The sequence below is a fragment of the Jaculus jaculus genome, chromosome 9 (genome assembly GCF_020740685.1).
Source record: "Jaculus jaculus isolate mJacJac1 chromosome 9, mJacJac1.mat.Y.cur, whole genome shotgun sequence".
NCBI classification, from domain to species: domain Eukaryota; kingdom Metazoa; phylum Chordata; class Mammalia; order Rodentia; family Dipodidae; genus Jaculus; species Jaculus jaculus.
Genome location: NC_059110.1, coordinates 79,070,424 through 79,093,123, shown reverse-complemented (window position 1 = coordinate 79,093,123; position 22,700 = coordinate 79,070,424). Strand labels below are relative to the sequence as shown.

At 49.5% G+C, this 22,700-nt stretch overlaps 1 protein-coding gene and 1 pseudogene across 1 annotated transcript; both read right to left on the bottom strand.

Moving 5' to 3' along the window:
• Positions 1–9,847: 9,847 nt before the first annotated feature.
• On the bottom strand, positions 9,848–22,154 carry Aipl1 (aryl hydrocarbon receptor interacting protein like 1). The gene is made up of 6 exons (XM_004665711.2): positions 22,059–22,154; positions 21,296–21,475; positions 12,345–12,533; positions 11,294–11,470; positions 11,070–11,211; positions 9,848–10,050 (listed from the first exon to the last, which is right to left on the bottom strand). The coding sequence occupies exons 1-6, from the start codon at positions 22,152–22,154 to the stop codon at positions 9,848–9,850; spliced, it is 987 nt and encodes a 328-aa protein (XP_004665768.2).
• Positions 16,200–16,823, bottom strand: LOC105944580 (annotated as a pseudogene).
• Positions 22,155–22,700: the final 546 nt, after the last annotated feature.

The window sequence follows — 22,700 nt, the reverse complement described above, 5'->3', positions numbered from 1 at the left end:
AATTATTGGTGATTTCTCTCTGCTTGGATCTATGAAAGAAAGCCAGCTTCCTTTGCCATTGATGTTACTTCCCCTGGATCTGTAAGCCTGAAATAAATCTCTTTCTCCATATAAACTGTGTCTGGTTGAATGTTCATCCCAGCAACTAGAAGCTGACCCAACAAGCCAGAAGGGGGCAGAGGGAATGAGGGTGGGTGAGGGGGAAAGAATAAATAAGAAAAAGTATGATAATATATACATATAAAAATGCCTTAATGAAACTCATCACTTTGTATGCTAACTTTAAATTTTAATTTAAAAGACAGGATTTGAAAATGCAGCTCACTTGGTAGAGTGTTTATCCAGCATAAATGAGAACTTGGGTTCAATCCTCATCACCACATAAACTGGGTACGATGGCTCACACCTGTAGTCCTAATATAGACCAGGAAAGAAGAGGCAGAGAATCAGGAGTTCAAGGTCCTGTGTGGGAACAGTCACCCTAAGCATCCCTAAGGGAGAGAGGCAAAAGAGTCAGAGACAGAGATATGGTAAGGGAAGAAATGTTTGGAATAAGGTGGTTGTGGTAGCTTGAATGGATACCCCCCAACATTTTCAGGATTTTATTGAAGTTTGTAATTTAGATCTGTAGTCACCTGACTGGAGGAGGTGTTACTGTGGGTGGGTCCTAGGGTCCAGCCCTTGGATGTGGGGGTAGATTGGAATTCCAGTATAAAGATCTGCAAAGTGAGTGTCTGAGCTTTGCCTGGAGTTCCTAAGTGTGCTTCCTTGCTCTTTGGTGGCCTGTGTTTTTTATTTTTTTTCTCTCCCTGCTTGGACCTGTGAAAGCAGGCCAGCTTTTTCTGCCATTATAGAACTTCCCCTGCTCCAATAAATCCCTTCCTTCCATAACTTTTCCTGCTCTAGAAGTTTATCCCAGCAACATGTAGCTGTCTACTACAGTGGCCATGAGCCAAAAAATGTAGGCAGCCTCTAGAAGTAAGGAGTGTGCCACTTCCCAAACCTCCTGAGGGAACTCACCCCTGCCAGCCCTGGGGCCCACAAAACCCCTTGCAGCCTTCAGGGATCCAGAGATGATTGCATGTGACACTATCAGGTTGGTGTGCCTTTTTACAGCAGCAGTAAGAAACTGATCTAGCACAGGCTGGGTGCCCAGGCCTGCACCAATGGAGGCACGACCTCTGACAGTCAGGTCAAGAGAAGGTCCTCCCCACCCAAGAAGCAAGTACCTTTATGTTCCTGCCCTGGGGTGTCTATTGAAGTATCCAGCTGGACACCCAGGGAGCCATGGGTTTGTATGCACACTAGAGCCAGGTAGAGCAGGGCCAAGTACAGATTGAGGCCCATAGGGGACAGCCAGCATGATAGATGACCGAGCCAAACTCAGAGCTGGCTAAAGTATTGCATGGTAGAGGGTATGGAGCCATGTGGGAGTCATTAGTCCTTGGAGGAAGAGCAGGAAATTATGTTCCAACTGAGCAGAAAGGCTCCCCTCTGCTTTAAGGACAGAACCCCAGGAAGATAGATCCGGGGTACACAGGACAGAAATTCCTCCAGAGCTTTGGAGCAACCAACTCAGAAGCCAGCATTCCTCACCCTGTCTTAACCTTTGATCCCAGCCCCAGACACCCTTCCCTGGTACCTAACCTTTGTGGATGCCAGTCTGCTGCAGAGAAAGAAAGCCCGGGGTCCCAGAATCAACTGAGGTGATTGTCATGTCCACTTTGGGTTTTGGCCTACTGATACCGCCCAGAGTCAGAACTGGACATCCTCAGGCCCTTTTAAGCTAACATTCACAGGCCAACTGAGTTCCAACACAGATCCTCTGACCCATCCAGTATGATGACTCTGAAAGAGGCCCTTCCTCAAACTCTTTCCTGCCATCTGCTGGGCACAGACTATCACTGCGCATATCTCAGAGATGACAGTGAGGTAAAGGGTGAGGGCTTCAGTTGCACAGCATGCAGCATGCACAGCAGCCCTCCCGACCTTCACCCGCCATATTAGAAGATTTCTGCATCAGCATCCTCCATAGGCCCCTTCCGTCCTCCCAACCCTGCCGTCTCGCCTGGACTACTGCTGCAGTCTCTGTGCTGGTCGCTTTCTCTCTCTCATTTAAAATGTTTACTATTATTAATATTGACAAGATGTTTCGTATGGATACATCATGTGTTGGTGCCCTCTTTTACCTCGTCCCCGCCCCATTCGGTTGGGGACACTCCTCAGTAGAGTTGCAGGTATTCCTCATGGGGTTGTAGTTTACGCATTGTGGGAGCAGCAGTCAGTTATTTTTGCTATTTTATTTTTATTTATTTAATTGAGAGAGAAGAGACAGAGAGAGAGAGAGAGAATGGGCATGTCAGGACCTCCAGCCACTGCAAACAAATTCCAGATGCATGCACCACCTTGTGCATCTAACTTATGTGGTTCCTGGGGAATCAAACTTGGGTCCTTCAGTTTTGCAGGCAAGTGCCTTAACTGCTAAGCCATTTCTCCAGCCCTGGTATCCCTCTTTCAACACAACCTCATTACCTTCCACAGAGAGCTTTCTAGAACACTAATCTGATGGTGTCCCTTTCCTATCTAAACTCCTCATAGATTCCTCACTGGCTCTCAAGACCCCCTCTATATGGGCCCATTGGACTGCACAGCTCATCTCACATGGCATCCCGTGACATACAAGCTCTTTCAGGCCTTAAATCTCATATTCATTCCTCTTCCCCCCCACACACACTCCTCCCTACCTCCTAGAACAGACCATAGACTGGCCCTGGCATCTACTGCTCAGACAATAGACTGTGTCCTTTCTCAGGCAAGACAAACACCATTCCTGGCACCCATACAATATCACCCTCCTAGGGAAAGTTGGTGAGCCATGGAAAGATGACAGAGACTGTGAGACATCCACAATCCAAGGCCACTGGAGATCACCAGAAAACCCTCAGCGGCCCAGAGACAAGCCCGGGACAAGCTTCTCACTCAGGAGGACCAATGCCTTGACCTACAACATTCTGGGTGAAAACAGTCTTGTAACAACTGAAGTGGGCCCCTGGGTGCTCAGACATTTGGTTAAACATCTCCTGTCAGCCTATGAGGGTGCTCTGGCATGGAATTAACATGTGAATCCAAGGCTGAGAGGAACAGATTATCCTCCCTCTTGTGAGGGAAGTCTCCTCCAATCAGGTGAAGGCCTGAATAGAACAAGCCTGGCCCTCCTTACCACTGAGGGTGCCTCTCCTGCCCGACTGCCTCAAGATTCAGATATGGGCCTGTTCTGCCTTTCAACTGGACCTTCCATATCAGCGCTCCTGGCTTCCAGGCCATCGAACTTGGACTAGAAGCATGCCCTGAATCTCAGGTGGTAGTCAGGAGGGGGTCCTCGAGCTTGCCCACTCATCATGGAAGAGCCTTTGGGCATCACCCAGTCTCAAGTCTCCCATCCCAGAAGACAGCACAGAGGCTAGGAAGAAAGAGGGATGTGTACTCTTGGTTTGTTTTGGTTTTGGTTTTGGTTTTTGCTTTTTGGTAGGGTCTTGCTCTAGCCCAGGCTAATCTGGAATTAGTCTCAGGCTGGACTCAAACTCACAGTGATCCTTCTACTCAGCCTCCAATGTGCTGGGATTAAAGGTGTGCACCACCACACCCAGCTTGGATGTGTATTTTGATGCTCAGATAAGAGACATGGCCTCAGGGTCCCCACTACAGCCCATGAGAAGTGGTGAGGAGAGACATTGCCACTTCCCTGCAGCTCTGAGCCCAGCTTGACAAGCAGTGAGGCTCAGCAAGCAAAGCGCCTGACCTGTCTACTTTGCGTGTCTGCGTCCTGCCAAGGATGGTGGGAAGGTGTTTTTAAGTACATGGTGTTTTCTTTCCTAGAGGACGCATCCCTGTCTGAAGGGCAGCAGACCATACAGGGGCTGATTAGCTTTGCAGGAACTGTATTCACAGCCAACTGCAGCAGGAGCATGCTATCAGGAATCCTCACACACTCAACTCTGTGACTCCCAATTACCAAGCCCTTGTCTCACCCCCACCTAGAGACTGGACAGTTCTGCCTCTGTCCCCAGAGACCTTTCTCCTGGCTCCCCCAGACGGAATTGGCAAGCCTGCTTGGGATCTTGTCTTCAGCCAACCAGAGGTCAGTGTCTATCTTTCCCCTCCATTTCTTCCCCTCCCTTCCTTCCCCTCCCTTCCCTTTCCTTTCCCTTCCCTTCTCTTTCCTTCCCTTCCCCTCCCTTCTCTTCCCCTACCCTCCTTCCCTTCCCTTCCCTTCCCTTCCCTTCCTCCCTTCCCCTCCCTTCCCTTCCCTTCCCCTAGCCTCCCTTCCCTTCCCCTCCCCTCCCTTCCCTTCCCTTCCCTTCCCTTCCCTTCCCTTCCCTTCCCTTCCCTTCCCTTCCCTTCCCTTCCCTTCCCTTCCCTTTACTTTCCATGGCAGGCAAAGAGCTAGAGAGCTGACTGCTACACAGACTGCCACAAGAATCAAGCCTGCCATAAGTCAGAGGCACATAAGAAATGAAATGAGGGGGAAGAGGAGGAAAGGGGTGATGGTTTAGAAAGAGTAGAAAGTCCTTTAATGCCACCAGAGTAGAGGAAGATAAGGAATAGGACAGAAAGAAAGGGTGTGGTGAGGATGCAGATGTGGATGTGGATGCGGCTGCAATGGAACACTTGCCTAGCAAGTGCAAGTCAAGGCTCCATCCTGCAACACGCTCTAAAGACTAAATAAAATGCCGCTACCATTGGAAAGAAGGAAGAAGGGAGGGGGAGGGGAAAGGGATGGGAGAGAGTGAGGAAAAGAGGGAGAAAAAAAAGAGCTAAAAATTGTGAGGAGGTTGACAGAATATCAAACCAGAAGCCAATATTTTTTTTCTATTTATTTTTCTAAGTACTGTCTCACTCTAGCCCAGGCTGACTGGAATTCACTACATAGTCTTAGATTCTTAGATTGGCCTCAGTCTCACAGTAATCCTCCTACTCTGCCTCCCAAATGCTGGGATTAAAGGAGTGTGCCACCACACCCAGCCAGAAGCCAACACATTTTAACCCTTCCCTGGTCCCACCAGACTTGCTGTTGTAATCTTGGTAATGTCTCTTCCCTGTAGGCCTCAGTTTCTCCATATGCCTAAATGTATGGGACTAGACCATTACTGAGGGTCTTTGCACGGTGAAGAACTGAGACGCATCTCCTCTCTTGGGAGGAATGGGCTCATTCATTTCTGAGCCCCCAGGTTGGGTTAGCCATGGTTACAGCTACTGCCCCCATGTAACCCCTCTGCCCTTCAGAGCTGTCACACACAGTAAAAAGCCGCCAGCCTTGAGACACAGAAGAAAGACGAGCACCCCACTGTGTCTTCAAATGATATTGCTGTGGGTGGCGAGAGGGGACGTGAGTCCTTGTTCATCCTAGTCTCTCACTAACGAGAACACCGGCGGCATGGAGCAACCCTAGTTGGGCCGGGAGCTGCACAGACTCACAAGCACCATACACTAGAATGAGGGTTTGCCTGCCCTCCCCTGAAAACCAAAGGGCAGATGAAGAAGGCAGAGTAGGGAACAGGCTCCCTCCCAAATTGCAGGTGGTCGCACCCCTCACCCCCCGCCATGGACCAGTCAATCAAGGTGAAGCTTAACACGGTACTTCCAGCCATGAAACCTGACAAGTCCAGAAAGAAAGTGTGCAGGTGTTAGCTATCACAGAAAACGAAACTGGACATGGACATGTGCAGAGATGTCTCCGCAAGGCTGGGACTCCCTTGTCTTCCAGGGAGAGGGTCGTTGCTTGGAGGAGCAGCCAAGGGCGGCCACGTCAGTGAGCCGGTGTGCCTGTACTGCTTCCCCCAGGCTGGGCATGCCCAGTGCTGTCTTGAATCAGAGCAGCTGTGAACACTCTTACGAGGCTCTTAGATGGAGGAGTCTAAGGGATCTAACAGAGGCAGACAGGATGCAGGAGGCCCCTCTCCTTGAGAGGCAGAGGTAGGAGGATCACTGTGGCTTCAAGGACAGCCAGGGCTAGAGTGAGACCTTACCTCAAAAAAAAATCTCTGGCCACCTGGCCACTTGTTGACCATCAGGCATAAGGTGAAAGGGCTCCAAGGTTTGGTCCCAGCCCAGGTGCATCACTTTTGGATTCTTCCACTTAGAGCCATGTGACCCAGCAGGCCATCTGCCTCCCTGAGCAGTGGCTCCTCAGCCATTGGGGTGCTATGATGCCCACTTTGGGGAAGGTGGGAAGACGGTTTGGAAATAGTGCTGTGATTCTGTTCCAAGGCTCGAGTGAACCCCCTGCAAAGCATGAGCTGTTCAAATTAACTCTTGGCTCAATTAAATGTGACCAAGGTTGCCTGGCCTTTTGCCCCAAACAGGCAGAGGCACCTTGGCCTTATGACAATCCAGCACTGCGTGTGTGCTTGCTTCCTGTGCCAGGTTCCACCTGTGACAGTCACGGAGCCTTGGTACTTGGTACTTGCTACTGGCAGAGCCTTTCCCAGGACAGGTAGCTCTACACTTGCGGGCAGGAATCGACACCGACTGAGGGAGGTCTGTGCAGGAGGTCAGGATAGAGGTAGGGCAGGAAAATGCCAACTCTGGTCTCATTCTGTGACTTCTGAACCTGAACTCAAATCCTGGCCCTGTCTGGACTGGCTGGTTCACCTGGATATGTTGTCAGCCTCTCTCAGCTCTGCTGTCCTTCCTCCAGCCTGGAAGATAGCTGGCCTGCCCAGAAGCATCCTGGCAGAAGACAGACGCCTTTGAAAACAGGCAGCTGTAGGACTTCCGGTTAAGATGGCTGCTTAGGTACCACGCCAAAGCAGCCTAGGGGGGAAAAAGACTGAAAACAGGCAACTGTAACAGAACGAAGGACAGAAGGGACAGTAGAGAAAACATCGAGGAATGGTAGGGGAGACATCTCAGAGCCTAGAGAGAGGGCACTACTGCTACATGCAAATTCAAAAAGCCCACCTCTGATTTCCACATGTGCACTGTGACACACACGCACGCACGCACGTGCACACACACAGGGAGGGGCTGGAAAACCAGCACAAAACCTTCTCTTCTTGGCCTTGCTAAATGCCCCCAAGCAAAGGCACTGGAGGGCTGACGTGTTCCTCATGTATGTATTCAGTTCTCTCCCTTTCCTTTCTCTTCCTGCAATTTTCCCCCCAGGCACTAGGGACTGATCCCAGGACCTTGTGCTTGCTAGACAAGTGCTCCAACTCTGAGCTAACGTTCCAACCTCTCCTCTCTTTTTTTAAAAAGTTATTCTTATGTATTTATTTGAGAGGGAAAGAGGGAGAGAGAGAATGGGCACTCTGGGGCCTCCAGCCACTGCAAACCAACTCCAGATGCACGTGCCACCCTGTGCATCTGGCTTATACAGGTCTTGGAGAATAGAGCCTGGGTCCTTTGGCTTTGTAGGCAAGTGCCTTAGCACTAAGCCATCTCTTCATCCCTCTCCTGTCTCTCTTAAACACGTCATTCCCCACTGAACTATCTGCTGAGGGGAGCAGCCAGTGCACTCAGAAAGTTCCAGCCAGAAGTCTGAAACCTGGGTGCTCATGTAGGATGTACACCAGGCTGGAAGCAAATCTGTCAAGTTCAGGCCCTCTCTAAACCTCGGTTTCCAGGCGGCACATGGGAACTCGAGCTGGGCTGTCTGGTCTACTGGTTCCATTCCTTGGTTCTGGGTGCCTAATTAGCTGTCGCCAGTGGGCCTGATGCAGTAGGCATTAGAGGTGGCCAGGGCAGGTCATCAGCCCCACAAGCCTTGCACCTGGTCCAGGGACCTCCAACTACCTGTTCTTTGCTGCCCCCTGGTGGGATTTTAGAAATAACACCCTCCAGATAGATCTGGAAAAGGAGCCCTCAAGCAACTTCCCCAGGACTCCTGCCCAGGCCCAGTCAGCCAGGAGTTCCAGGGAGGCTGTTTTTTTCTGCTGAAGAGAGAAGCCCATCCAGGCACCAGAACCCTAGATGGAGCGCTTCCTGCATCCCTCCCCACTTCCACCTCCCACTAGTGCCTAAACACAGCCCTTGAACTGTCCCGTGCGCCACCCAACAGGACCAGGGCTCCCTGTCTCCAGAGTACCTCCTGCTGCTCTCTACATTTGTCCCACCCTCCTGCTACCTTCCTCACTGGACTTGCAAATATCCTGGGGTATCAGAAGTGGAGATGTCCTCTCAGGGAGGGCCGCACAGGACCAAGGAGTGTCCTGGGCTGCACTGGGGCATTAGTCCAGCTGGGAATCTGTGAGTATGTCTCTGAGGATCTCACTGCCCCTGGGAGAAAAGCAGGGGTGAGGATGCTACACACAGAAACTAGGTAAGATGCCAGGAGTAGTGGCACGTGCCTGTAATCCCAGCACTTGGAAAGCTGACGCAGGAGGACTGCAAATTCCAAGCCAACCTTGGACACATGGTTGAGACCTTTATCTCAAAAATAATAATAGGGACTAGAGAGATGGGTCAGCAGATAAGGCACCCAGGTTCTACTCCCCAGGACCCACGTAAGCCAGATCCCAGCAGGGATCATGAAGCAGGAAGTGTGAAGGTACAGGCTGCCTCTCCTTATGCCAGGAGTGTCCTTGCCCTTGTGGCCCACGGTCACAGAACTGAAACCACGGGAGAAAAACTACAATCAAAGCCCTGCAGGAAACAGGCTTCCACAACCATAATCATGTAAATATTGTTTATTGATTTTCAAATTTTTCAGCCAACCTAAGGACCAAGCTTAGAAGACCTCATTGTGTTTGCAGAGCACAAGGTAGATGTTAACAGCCAGGATGATGGGAAAGAAAATACACCCACCGTTAGGGAGAGGGGGGTGGATCCCCATGCTACAACCCTCTTCCTGCACTGAAGGAGCCGCCAGACCAGCTAAAGTCAGAGATTCTGGATAGTTCTACATCTAGTGAGTAAGGTGACAGAAAGAACCGAGAGAACCCCCAAAACACAGCTGGCTAAAATGAGAAGGACTGGAGAGATGGCTTAACGGTTAAGGAGGACCCAGATTCGATTCCCCAGTGACCACATAAAGCCAGATGCACAAGGTGGGGCATGCGTCTGAAATTTGTTTGCAGTGGCTAGAAGCCCTCATGTGCCCATTCTTTCTCTCCATCTGCCTCTTTCTTTCTCATATTTGTAAGAAAGGGAAGGAAGAGGGTGCATCAAATACTTCAGCCTTTGTTTGTCATTGACACAGGATACAATGGCACAGGGAGGACAGGCTATGGTGTGAATAAATATTTGGAGACAGAGAAATTGTCAGAAGAATAAAAGTAGGGGCTTGGTGGGCACGCCTTTAATCCCAGCACTCGGGAAGCAAAGGTTGGTGGGTCGCAGTAAGTTCAAGGCCATCCTGAGACTACATAGTGAATTCCAGGTAACCCTGGGTGGAGAGTAAGTCCCTACCTCGGAAAAAAAAAAAAAAAATTTAAAAAAAAAAAAACAACTACTCCAGTGGGAGCCATTCTGTGCCCTTTGGTTTTCTAGGGGGTTTGTTTGCTTGGCTTTTGTTTTTCCACAAGCATGTGTGACTTTGATCATTTTATTTATTTATTCATTCATGCATGCACGAGTGTGTTTATCACTGGTGCTTGAGGGCAGGGGTCAAACCCAGGGCCTCAGATTTGCTAAGAAAGCACTCTATCACTAAGCTATATTCCCAGCCCTCAAAACTTAATCGTAAATGTTTTAAAGTGATGTCAAAATCTTGGTCAATGGATCAGAGATGCCCAAGCTATGCGCTCACTGCTGGAGGCCCATAGGTCTGGGATACAGAGGTGTCGCCCGGGTTCCGCGTACCCCTTGGGGACCTGGAGCCTGGGGACGGACGGTGGGCGTAGGCGCCCTAGCCCAGCATGCTCCTGCAGCGCCGCCGCTCCTCCTCCTGCTGGTCGGCCAGGCGGCTCTCCAGCAACCGCAGCTCCCGTTGCACCGCCTTGCGCATGGCCGGCTCCAGTTCCAGCACTTTCTCCAGGTCCGCCTTGGCCTCGGCCGCGTTCCACACCTCGGCGTGAGCGCGCGCGCGCAAGTAGTAAGCCTTCACGATCCCTACGGGAGGAACTCGCTACACCCACTTGTCTAACGTGGGACTCTCCAGAGGATCAACCCAGAACCCAGCCCCGATCCTCAGCCTATCCAGACCTCCTGGCCCCCATTTCCACAGCCGTACGATAGAAATACTGATGGTAACAGTGGCAACTGCTCCCACCCAGCATGGACCCCCAGGGCTGTGACCGCTTTTTGATTCAGAACTTGGCATTGCTTTCCATATAGGGTTCCCCAAGCTGTGTCTTCTCCCTTCGGTGACTATGAGGATTAGTAAGATAAGGGTGGAGGACTTTGCACCTCCAGCAAGTGCATGATGGTGTGACAGCATTATTAAGATACCATCTTTACAAGTTTTACACAGACCCACGGCCAATACCGGTACAGATGGCTTGTCTCCTCCTTTAAAAGCCCAACTGCGACTCCACAAAGTCACAGCTAGAACATGTGACCACACGCGTGCTTTAAGAACACCTCCCTGGCTGAGGAGATAGCTCAGAGGTTAAAGGCACTTGATTGCAAAGCCTGTCCACCCAGAGTTCCATTCCCCATTACCCACATAAAGCCAGGTACACAAAGTGGTGCACGCATCTGGAGTCCATTTGCAGTGGTAAGTGATCCTGACAATACCCATTCTCTCTCTCTCTCTCTCTCTTTCCTCTCTCAAAATTAATTAATGATTAAAAATAGATGACTAAATGATTAAATAAATAAAAATAAACACCTCCCACAAGCCAGGTGTGGTGGTGCACACCTGTAACCTCAGTGTTTAGGAGACTGAGGCAGGAGGATCATGAACGCTAGGCCAGCTTAGGCTACCTAGCCAGACCCTGTCTCAGTAAACAAGCAAATATTCAAGGCCCCTCCCACCCGCCCATAAACAAGGCTTACCAGATCAGCACACCATAGGGTATTGTGGCTGGGGAGGCCCTGCTGGTGGAAAGGGGCCCTGGGCCGTCACCACATGGGAAGACAAGGGCAGGCCCACCTTCCTCTCCTGCAGACACCCGCCCCGCTGGCACCTGGGTGGTGGCGCAGGATGTCGCTGGTGTGCTCCAGCACCTCGTAGAACTCCTCTCTCTTGAGTAGGCACTGGCAGTAGTTGAGGATCAGAGTGTTGATCATCTTCTCCAGCTTCAGCCACTGCGCCTCCCACGGCTTCTCCTGCGGGACACAAACTCAGCCACAGGCTGGCGCCCAGCCCTGTCCCCACCTCCCGCCCACCCTGCAGGAGCCGGGCCCTCACCTTGGTCTGCAGGTTTCTCAGACAAACGATGGCCTCCTGGTACTTGCCGGCTGCCTTGTTGTAGCGGCCCAGCTTAAAGAGCCGGTTGCCCTCTCCGTGGAGGATGGGCACAGCCTGCATCCTCTCCTCGTTGTTCAGGTTCCACGTTTCCCTCTGGTACTCGCTCGGGGCTTCCACCTGGCCCGGAAGCGGCAGGTCAGGAGGGCAGGGACCCAGCCAGGTGGCCCCACATGTGGCTGAAGTCAGCTCCTGCGGGTTCTCCACCGCCGAGTCAGGTTTGTCGGTCAAGTGGGATGAACCAGGAAAGGAAGCCACACGGCCCTACCCTAAATCAGTGCCTTTGGACAATTACAGAAACATTTCCTACCTTTGAGACAATTTGCTTCCAAAAGTCACCAAGCTGTCATGAATACTGGCTTCCTTAGATCCAGACACTTTACTGCCACCTGCTGGAACGCTTGTGACAATACAACTGAGCAGTGTCTACGAAGGGCACCGTGTAGGGGCGCCCTTGGGCGGCGCAGACCGTAATTACAACCGCTCGGTCTTTACCTGCATTTTTACTTCCCCATGTAGGTATCAGGCCAAGCCTCCGTTTTGGTCGTAACAGAGTCCTGAACTGGCTGTGGCCCTGGCACCGATGCCCACCAACATGGGCTCTCAGGCACGCTGGGGTCTGGGTGACAGAATGTGCAGTTTCATGCAGGCTCGCTCACTATTCCAGAACCGAGCGCAAACCCATGTACCACAGGGACCAAGGAGGAGACTGCAAACTAAAGCCTTTGAAAACTGAACAGGAAGCAGATGACGGATCAGGAAAACTGCTTCCAAAATTAAAAAGAATCACACTTTTCAAACATTGGTTCTAAATGCACGTTTTCTTTGGAAAAGGCAGAATTTTTTTTTTTAAATTCCAATTCCCCTGTAGTCCCCAAACACTTCCTTGTTACCCAGAGGAACGTGGGGGCATGCATAGTGGGCATGGGCTTGGGAATACCCATGATGCCCCTCTCTGACATGGGCCAGCCCCACCCTCTCCACCGGGCACCACCTGCAGCAGCTCGATGACAAAGATTAGTGGCTGCGGGTCCTTCTGCAGCTCATCCAGGTCCTCATAGCCCAGTGTGTGGTAGGCGAACATGTTGGCCAGCCCACATGTGTGCACGTGCCATTCCGTGGGGTCCTTGCCTTCAGCCACCTGCCGCAGGCTCCGGGAAAGCATGGGGTAGACCCCGGTGTGCTGTGGGCAAGACAGATGGGTGGGGTCTAGGATAACTGTCCAGAGCTAGCCAGGCCCACTCTGTGCCCATCACAGCAGAATCCTGTTGCCCCAGGACACCCATTAATAACCACTGTGGTCCACAGTGTTCTGGCAGAACATTTTATTTTACACCGTCCTGAACTGGCAACGGAGGATGCTATTAATATCAACATGTTATAGTTGAGGAAACTGGATCCCAGAGAGGTCAAGCCACTTACATAAAGCCACACAGCTAGCCAGTGACACAGGCAGAAGTCAAACTTCCCTCCCTAGCCTGCGCTTTTAGCTGCATGCTGAGGCTTGCTAGCCCTGTGGTCAGTATAACACTTCTTTCTCCCAAGGACACCTGAGTTCCACAAACCCAGTTCCCAGCAAGCAGCAGTAGAGACAAGGTCCCAGTTCCCAGAGAACCACTCCCCCAGGAGGCTAATTATCAGTGATCCTGGCTCACCATAAATCAGGGATCCCAGATCCCTGGGATGTCCTGTCCAGAACTGGGGCAGTTGTGGTATTAAGTGGGACAGTGTGTGGGGACTGCAGAAATGACTTAGTGGTTAAAGAGCTTACCTGCAAAGCCTAAGGACCTAGGTTCAACTCCCCAGGACCCATGTAAGCCAGATGCACAAGGTGGCACATGCATCTAGAGTTCATTGGCAGTGTCTGGAGGCCCTGGCACCCATTCTCTCTATCAGTCTCTTCCTCTCTATATAAATAAATAAATAAATAAATAAATAAATAAATAAATAAATAAATAAATAAATAAATAAAATGGGACAGTGTGGATATAGGTCAGAGCCGTTACAGCTTCACCCCGCCTGGGTGGACCTGGGAGGAGCTCAGCAGGTGTACTCAGTGCTGGGCTTTGGTTTCCCTGACTAAGGCATCGGAATCCATATCTCCATATGGGGATCTAAGATAGCCAGGCTCAGGCTTCCACACACAGCTCCAGGACCACCCACTGCTAGAAGAGGGGAAAAAAGCAGAAGCTGGGGGCTCACGGTTATCTTCCCCACCCCCAATGGCCTGGATTAGCTCAGATCCCCCAGGCCAGATGGCAGGCATCTACAGGGATTAAGGTTGGGCTGAAGGAGGGAGCAGCTGTTCCACCAGCTCGTTGGATGGATGACTTCAACAGGGCCCCTGTACCCTGCAAGTGAGAAGAGCACGGATCCTGGCCAGGCAGTTATTGGGACAGAGCCTCAGACAAAGGCCTATCCCACAAGCCCAGGCTGTGGTACGATGCCAGCAGCAGGATGAAATCTAGGAGAAGGGGGGGAGGGGCAAGTCTTCCCCTCCAGGCTGCAACTTGGAGGAGAGGGTACAGACCCCAGTGCTGTGCCTGTCCTCCTCACTCCAGCCAGGCTGCAGGTCACAGGGACAGCCACAGTCACTCAGGGGCCTCTAGACATCCAGGGACTCGGCCTACTGTGGCTGCACCCACAGGGGAGCCCAGCAATATTGTGCCAAGGGCAGCATCTGACTCCCAGCTGGGCTTTACCAGTCACTCACCATGTGTGTGGTTTTGGTGGGTAGTCTTGGGGGTTTGTTTCTAAGTTAACAGCCAGTGTTTAAACACATGGGTATTCACAGGCAAGTGTGAAGTCCTGGCTGGCACGCAGAGCAAGTGCCCAGCTGCTCTGGGGCCCTGCCCTTTCTGGAGAGCAGAAGCAGCTGCCCTCTGCCAAGAGCAACCAGGACCTAGTTATTTGTGGAATGAGGTCCCAGTTTCCTGGCCCACAAACTAGGTGCAAGCAATAGGTCCCACATGGAGATGAGAGGGAGACACAGGGGACGGAACCTCAGAAGCCCTCGCCCTGGCCTCAGGATTAGGAGACAGGGAGGTGGGGCCCCAATCTTGCACAGACCAAAACTTCGAGAGGACCCAGCTAGGACTGTCCAGGGAGGGACATCTAGCATCTTTTGGGGAAAGCCAGGCCTGTTCGGTCCTGTGATTGCCCACTCATGGCTGAGTCTGTCTAGGACTCTGGTCACTTCACAGAGGAGGCTAACAAAAGGGAGGGTAGAAAGCCCTTTCAGTTCCTGGGCTGGATGCGACACATGCGCGCACACACACCCTTTTCCTATGAGAGAGAGAGAGAGAATTGGCACGCCAGGGCCTTAGCCACTGCAAATGAACTCCAGATGTGTGCACCACCTTGTACCCATGGGCCACCTGTGCACATGCATCACCTTGTGCATCTGGCTTAGGTGGCTTCTGGGGAGTCAAACCTGGGTCCTTAGGCTTCACAGGAAAGTGGCCTACCTACAAAGCCATCTTTCCAGACCCCCCCCACACACACACACAAACACACTTTCTAGGTCTGGTGAAATCCTTATTTATTCTTCAAGACCCAGCTTAAAGTCGCCTTCTTGAAGAAGTCCCTCCAAGACCCTAAAGCAGTTAGCCATCCCCTTGTCTGGTCCCAAAGCACTCTATGCTACAGTCCTGCATTATCATGGCTTTCATGCCTCTTCCTTCTCCAGAATTTAGTTCCTTGAGGAACTGGCTCATTCCTAATATCCAGTACAGGACAAATCAGGTTCCCAGTGAAAGCTTGCTAATTGCAGGGGAAAAGATAATGAGAGAGGAGGAAGAGATCTAGATGGATGTAGGGGTGGATGTGGGGACTTAGTGATGGAAGACTGGATTATGACTGAACATTGGTTGAAGAGAAGTATGAATGAACTGATGTCTGGGTGGATGGCTCGAGAGTTGAATAAAGTAATAAGGTGTGGCTATGTAAGAGGAAGCCATGTGTGTACGCACATATATGTGTAAATGTGTGTGTCCCAGTTGTGACCCGAGAAGAGGGGCTAAGGGCAATGAGAATATTGACAGCCACTATGTGACAAAAGTTAGCAACCTGTGAGTTGGGCAGCATACTTGTCACTACTGATGTGACCAAAAGAACACAGATTCTACAGGGGACAAAGCTGCACCCATATCTCCAAAGAAGCCACATCCTGTAGCTTTGCAAACAACAGATCGATCAACTAATCAAGAATGTATTGACAGCCTTCCTGTGCAGTCAGCCTTTCTATGTTAGCAAATATGCACCCTAGGGAGAGGGGCTCTTCCTGGTGACAAAGCCTTGGCAGCACATTGCCTGAAGCCAAGGTATACATGGGTCTCACAAGCACAGAGGTTCGTCTTTGCAAGCAAAGCAATAGTTAAAATTCTAAATTTACGAATCACAGGATACGCCAATTTGAGGAAGTCCTGAGTTGATGAAAATAAAACATTTTTTTATAGGCTTTAGGACAGTGCCTTTTATTTTTTTAACCAAGTTCTTCCAATGACATGTCAAATATTTGCAATATGGCTCATTGATCACACTGTGCGTCTGAATTTCCTCAGCATGGTGGTTGATTCTAGTATGCCAAGCTCTCTACAGCACAGTCCAGGTTGAGAGAAGTGTGTCTTTGGTCTACCATCACCATACCAGAGCCTTTGGGCAACCCCTTCATGGGCAACCATCCTCCACACCCCCAACCACTGATGCTTTCTTCATCCTTAGCCATTTTAGTTAAATGTCACACACAGGAGGAAGTATTGACATGTACCATAATTCAAACTGCTGTTGTCCCAGAATCATCAATGCATTTTTGAATGTCCAGAAGAATACGTTCCGCCTCTATAAGAAGTTTAGGAAGAGCCTAGGAGTTTTCAGTTGATTTTGAAGGCTGAAACTGTCCTGCATCAAACTTTTCCTTGAATTTTAAATAATCTCTTCTTTTATGGAAATATTTTATCCATTGCTGGGGACAGCTCGCCTTGAACTAGCTGAGCAGCTGTCTGCACCCACCGCATCCTCCGTGCGCTCGTCCAGACGCTGCCAGTCCAGGTGGCGGGCGCCCAGCACACCCGCCTCTCCTTCATGGACGGGGCAGGGCGCAGCCACCCCAGTTCCCAGCACTCCAAGGCGGAAGGCCAAATAAAACATTTTTACCTTAAGCCAGAATGAATAATAACACAGGGGCTGGTACAAAGAAAAGGTGCTCAGCTAAGTGTGCTGAATAATAACACAGGAGCAACATGTTGGTTGGCACCCACTATTGGCAAAGGGTGCTATTGCATCCTGACTCTATTAGACACTAACAAGAAATGGCCTCCCCACATGAAGAGGACCAGGTACAGCCATTGTGAAAATCAGCATGTAGGTTCCTGAGACTGCTAAAAATAGATTTACCATATGGCCCAACTATACTACTTCTTGACATATATCCTAAGGACTCTACACATTACTATGGAGATACTTGCCTGTCCATGCTTATTGCTGTTCTATTCCCAATAGCTAGGAAATGGTATCAGCCTAGATGCCTATCAACTAATGAATGGATAAAGAAGATGTGGTACATTTACACAATGGAGTTGTATTCAGCTGTAAATAAAAATTAAATTATGAAATTTGCAGAGAATCGGATAGATCAGGAAACGATAACACTGAGGGAACCCAGGCTCAGAAAATCAAATGCTGCATGCTTCTCTCTCATGTGTGGATCCTAGCTACAAGTGTTTAGATTAGTATGTGAGTTGGAGTGAGAGTCAGTAGTAGAGGCCAGGAAGCTAGAAAGAGGCCATGGGGGTGGGGGGGCTTATAGGAAGGACATAGTAGGTATGTAAGTAGGTAGGCAGAATATTGGGGTTGAAATGGCCTAAGTGGAGTCAGGAGAGGGGATGGAAGAAAGAAAGGTAGTAGGAGGAAGTTAATCAAAACTTAAAATGTTATGAATAAGCCATTACTTCTTTACTAGCTAAATAATATATATGTTTTAAAAAGGAGAGAGTCTAGGTATAAGTACCCTATGGGGCAGATAATGCTGTGAACAAAAAGCCATACATTGTTACAATAAAAATTCAGTGGCAGAGGTGGAATACCTATCAGTGAGTTGTTGGTCAGGGAGACCCCTGATATCCCCAAAACATGACAGACTATTGGTAAAGCTCTTGGTTGCCCACCAGAACTAGATGGTAAGATCCTATTGCTAAAGACACCACATGCTTGGGCTGCAGGACACTGAGAAATCTGGCTGGAGCTGAGCTGGAAGCCTCCTCCCCATTGACTAGCTGTCAGCATGCTAGAAAGACTTATATGAGCAGCCTGTTGGGGGAGAAAAGACACCAATGAGCTTAACCAACAGTGGACCCTGTAAGCCTTATGGCTGGCCAGCCAGGCAAAATGTGTCAACTGGTACAATGGTGGCATGTCTGTTATGGAGAAAACCAACTGCTCTCTGGTACTGAAAACCTAATCAAAACCTATGGCTGGGAAGGCCATAAGCCCTAGAGGAAGAAACTACTACTGTTGTCTGGCTAAATGGATATATAATGCCCACCAAACTGACCTTGAAATAGTTATGTTGATAGGAGCTGGAGAGATGGCTTAACAGTTAAAGCACTTGCCTGAGAAGCCTAAGGACCCAGGTTCAATTCCCCAGTATCCACATAAACCAAATGCACAAGGTGTTACATGCATCTGGAATTAGTTTGCAGTGGCAGCCCTGATGTACCCATATTCCCTCTCTCTCTCTCTCTCTCTCTCTCTCTCTCTCCCCTAAATAAATAAATAAAATATTTAAAAGAATACTTATGTTTATTCCCATACATTAATACTACTCTCACTTTTGGTTAGAGAAGCTTCTCTTTTCAGATGGTGGTGACCACTGGGGAGACTCAAAACCACCAAGAGTACTGAGAAGTGACAGTGGTGTGTTCAACATTAAATTAGACATCTCTATCACACCCCCTAAAAGCTCAGGAACCACTGCAGAAGAGTTGGAAGGAAGAATGTAAGAGCCAAAGGAAGTAGATAAGTTCTTCATCATACTCTCTTACAGACACAATGTGGCCTTGATATTCATGACCTCACAGTGGCTGATGCTACCTACACAAGATGTGCAAAATAGGAGCGGGGGAGCGGGATATGATGAACTTAAAATAGAAGAGAAACTAATTGGAAAGAAGGGATTTAGTGGAGGTGAGATGCAGGGGTGGGGAGGAAGGGTGGTGGGAGGGGATTATGATCATGGGATATTGTCTATATGTATGTCAAATAAAAGTCTAAAGAAGAGAACGAGGGATAGGACTTGGATCCCATCCCTCAACTTGTTTGATTTAGGGAAAGATTTTTTTTCTCTTTCTAAAACTTTAGTTTCCTGGGCTGGGGGAGATGGCTCAGTGGTTAAAGGTGCTTGTTTGTCCACAGCCTGCCAGCCCAGGCTCGATTCTCCAGCACCCACATGAAGCCAGACGCACAAAGTGACTCATGCATCCGGAGTGCCTTTGCAGTGACACAGGGCTCTAGTGTGCCACACCCCACCCCTGCCTCCCTCTTACGTTCCTTCTGCCTGCACGTAAAGAAACAACAAAAAATGAAACAAGTTTCCTCATTACTAAAATGTTGGAGTTAATCTTTAAAATTATCCTAGCTCAAAATAATAGTTCCTGCATTTCAATTGCTCCATGCCATATTATGACTTACTCTCATTTGTATCATGCACCTGTTTCCTAGAACAGTCCTTAGCCTATACCTTTTTAAATTTATACATGAGTAAATCCAGTAGTAGAGGGAGAATGGACCCTCCAGATTACTTCACTAAAGAAGACAGAACCGAGCTTAAACGGAGATCTGTCTCCCAAACTTCTCTTTCAAAAGGTAACTATTAACCCCAGGAAATAATGAGCTTGCCTACCCACTATCTATGGTGAGAATCCAGGGGAGCTGTGAGATGGATGGCTCAGGTTGTCAACACCTGAACCTGCCCATCAATCTTAATCTTGCCTAAGAAAGACAGGCATGGCGTTCCTCTCAAGAAAAGTACACAGTGCCATCCATAACATACTGCTGCCAAATAAAAGGGAGGGAGGCATGGAGGGGAGAAGGAAAGAAGCAGAGGGAAGAAGGGAAGAGAAGGAACCTGAGTCTTATTGGGCCCTCTAGATCACACCCTTATTTATCAAATATATGGGAATAAAAGAACGAGCCAGACAATCATGTCATAGCAGAATCCAAATGTGCAGCTCCACAGGACAGCTAGCCCAGTTCCCTCAGCAACTCCTGGTTCAAAAACAGAGAGGAAGGCTGGAGAGATGGCTCGATGGTTAAGGCGCTTGCCTGCAAAGCCTAATGATCCAAGTTTGATTCCCAGTACCCATGTAAAGCCCAGATGCACAAAGTGGTGTATGTGTCTGGAGTTTGTTTACAGTGGCTAGCAACCCCAGCATGCCCGTTCTCTCTTCTAACTCTCTTTGCTTGCTAATAAATAAATTAAATTATAAAAAATTTAAAACCAGAGACCCAGAGCTGCCTCCTTGACCATTCCCAAAGCATGGACCTTGTTTGGCTCCTGCCTCACTCATCAACAAAGACTAAATGAGGAGATGGCCAGAAATGTTCTCACAGAGACTGGTGATTAGAGAGCATGACAGAGGTACCCTGAGGGGATTAAAAACTGAATGATGATATTGGAGTGATGTTTCTCAAATGTGATCCCACTTTACAGTTTCAAACTTCATTATTCCCAGAAGAAACAGTGCAGTGTCTGGAATCGGCTGTCAATGTGCGGGGTGAAGAGAGCAGACTCAGTGGAGTGGGTCACGGGTTAATAGTGGCCGGCCTTGGGTAACAAGGACTTGGAAGTTCGTTATTTGTTGGCTTTTGTGTATTTCTGAAAATTTGCATATGAAATGTTTGCTTAACAGTCTGTGAGTTTGCGGCCATGGAAGCAGGAGTATAAGTTACAAAAATAATTTATGAATTACATAAGATATGAAAAAATTATATTTCTCACTCCTCTTTATCTTATTGTCTATTTGCTTACTTTTATATATTTCAGTAGCTTTCATTAGACCTACCTAATTTGTCATAACATCAACTTTATGGCATTTTCCACTAACTGTCAGACTTGATAGATTTATATTTTTGCTCATGCTGTACTTTTAGTGCTTACTTTATGATATAACTATATCAGCAATATGCCTTCAATATCCAGGTCTGGATTTTATTTTCAACTTGAATGTTTCACCTAGAAGAATGTCTTAAAACACAACTTGAGCTCACACATACACACACACACACAAAAAAAAAAAAAAAAAAAAAAAAGGCATTCTTAGTAGGAGGAAGAGGCAAAAAGTGACCAGTGGCCACAGTGTCCAGGCCCTTTCAATGCACAGCAAGGGCAGGTGGAAGATGCTGGGGAGATGGCTCAGCCAGCGAAGTGCCTGCTGCGTCGCGTAAGGACCTCGGTTTGGATGACCAGCCAGCACAGCAGCACGCAATTGCGATTGCAGCTCTGGGAGGGCAGAGACAGCATTCCTAGGACCTGCTGACCAGTTAGTCGAACTGAATGGGTGAGCTCCAGGTTCAGCAAGACCCTGTGTCTAAAAACCAAGGTGGCGAGCACTTGAGGAAGACACTCATCATTGATCTTGTCCTCCACATATATGTCCACACACATAGGTACACATATACACACATGAATACCTCACACAAAAAATGCAAAATAATAACAATAAAGGGTGTGAGGGGGACAGGCTCCCTCCTCCCACACACCCTCAGACAGCATGCACCGACACTTTTAGAATCTGTCCTCTCAGTGTGGCCTGCCCTCAGGATTTGAATGAGGGTTTGAATCCCAGGACAGAGAGTTTTGTTCTTACCCCAACTTCCCCAAAACTCAGCAGTTCTGCAAAGGGCACAGGGGAAGCGGATCCAAGGAAGGGGCCAGCACGGCCTACTTACAATGGTGTCACACCAGAACTCGGCTACTTCGCCAACCCGCATGGATGCCAGCAGCGTCTCCCACACGTCCAGCTTGAACATGTTCCCAATGATGATCTGCATGGGCTGGCCCACGGGCCTGCTATCATCGATCACCGTGCGCTCCTCATCGCACTTCATGGTGCGGAAATGAAAGGTCACCTGGTCCCCAGGACGGAGGGGTCTGGTTCAGATGAATCTCCCAAGATGCATCAGAAGCCATCCCACTGTCACAGGCTCCCAGGGCTGTCCTCAGGGTCAGCTCACCCACACCTGATAAGCTAAGATCCCTCAGAAACCCCCAGAGCACCCAAGAACCTGTACCCACCTTGACATGAGAAGCCCATTCCCTCCCAATGGACCCCACGTCCTTCCTCGCAGGTCTGGTTGTCGGGAAGCCCTTCCTTAAATAAGCTTCCATACGGCCAGAGACATTTCTGCGCCTCCCCCAGGGTCTGAAGTATGAGGACAAACACTGATTCCCAGGGGCCCTTTCTTCTCATTCAACATTTGAGGCTCTGGGAATTTTCCCAAAGCATCTCCTCACAGCCCATGCTGAAGTTTATCCTGCAACGTACCAAAATGGGTCATCACCACAGGGTATCCTAGATGCCCAGGTGGGACGATTCCAGGAAGGGCCCACCTGACTAGTTTTTGGCAGAGTCCAAGGTAGTTTGCCATGCCTTGGGCACAGCTGAAATGCAACAGTGGGCTGGGGGCGGGCATCGGGCAGAGGAACACTCACTCGGGAGCCTGTGATGAAGTTGGGGAGCTCCCCTGTGCCCCCATGCAGAATGGTCTTCTTGACACCCTCCACATTGAGGAGCAGAGCAGCATCCATGCTGACATGGAGGAAAGGCCAGCACAAGCTTGCTAATACCACAGGAGTCAGGGGACACTACGAGAGGCCAGTGCAGCTTAGATAATCCCTCAAGGGCGGGGGACACTCAGGCAGCTGACACTCAAGAGAGGCCAGAGAGGGTTTAGATAATCCCAACAGAGCTGGGGGACACTTGGGAGGATTTTCCCAGCAGGAAGGGCTGAAGGAAGGAGGTGGGATGCTCACCCTGGCCTCTCTGGTGACCACAGGCAGCTTTGTCTTCACCCATCCAGGACCTCTTGTGCCCACTGTGATTGTGTTAGGCTTTGCTTTTGTGCCACCCCAAGAAGGTGTCTTTGCAAAGGTAAGGAAGAAGTGCTAGACAGCTGGATCAGAAGTTAAAGGAGCGTGCTTATAAGGCCAGAGTTCAATGCCCCAGCACCCACATACAGTCAGAAACAAAGTGGTGGCTCAGCAGTTAAGCACATTTGCTTGCAAACCTTTTGGCCTGAGTTCAATTCCCCAACACCTACAGAAAGCTGGTCACAAAGTGAAGAACAGATAATC

Excerpts from the sequence above, each read along its gene's own strand:
- Aipl1 (XM_004665711.2), bottom strand. The coding sequence starts at position 22,154 with ATGGATGCTGCTCTGCTCCTCAATGTGGAGGGTGTCAAGAAGACCATT. Across the intron at positions 21,476-22,058 it reads ACTTCATCACAGGCTCCCGA|GTGACCTTTCATTTCCGCAC; the intron begins GTGAGTGTTCCT and ends CCTGGGGACCAG. Across the intron at positions 11,471-12,344 it reads TTGTCATCGAGCTGCTGCAG|GTGGAAGCCCCGAGCGAGTA; the intron begins GTGGTGCCCGGT and ends CTTCCGGGCCAG.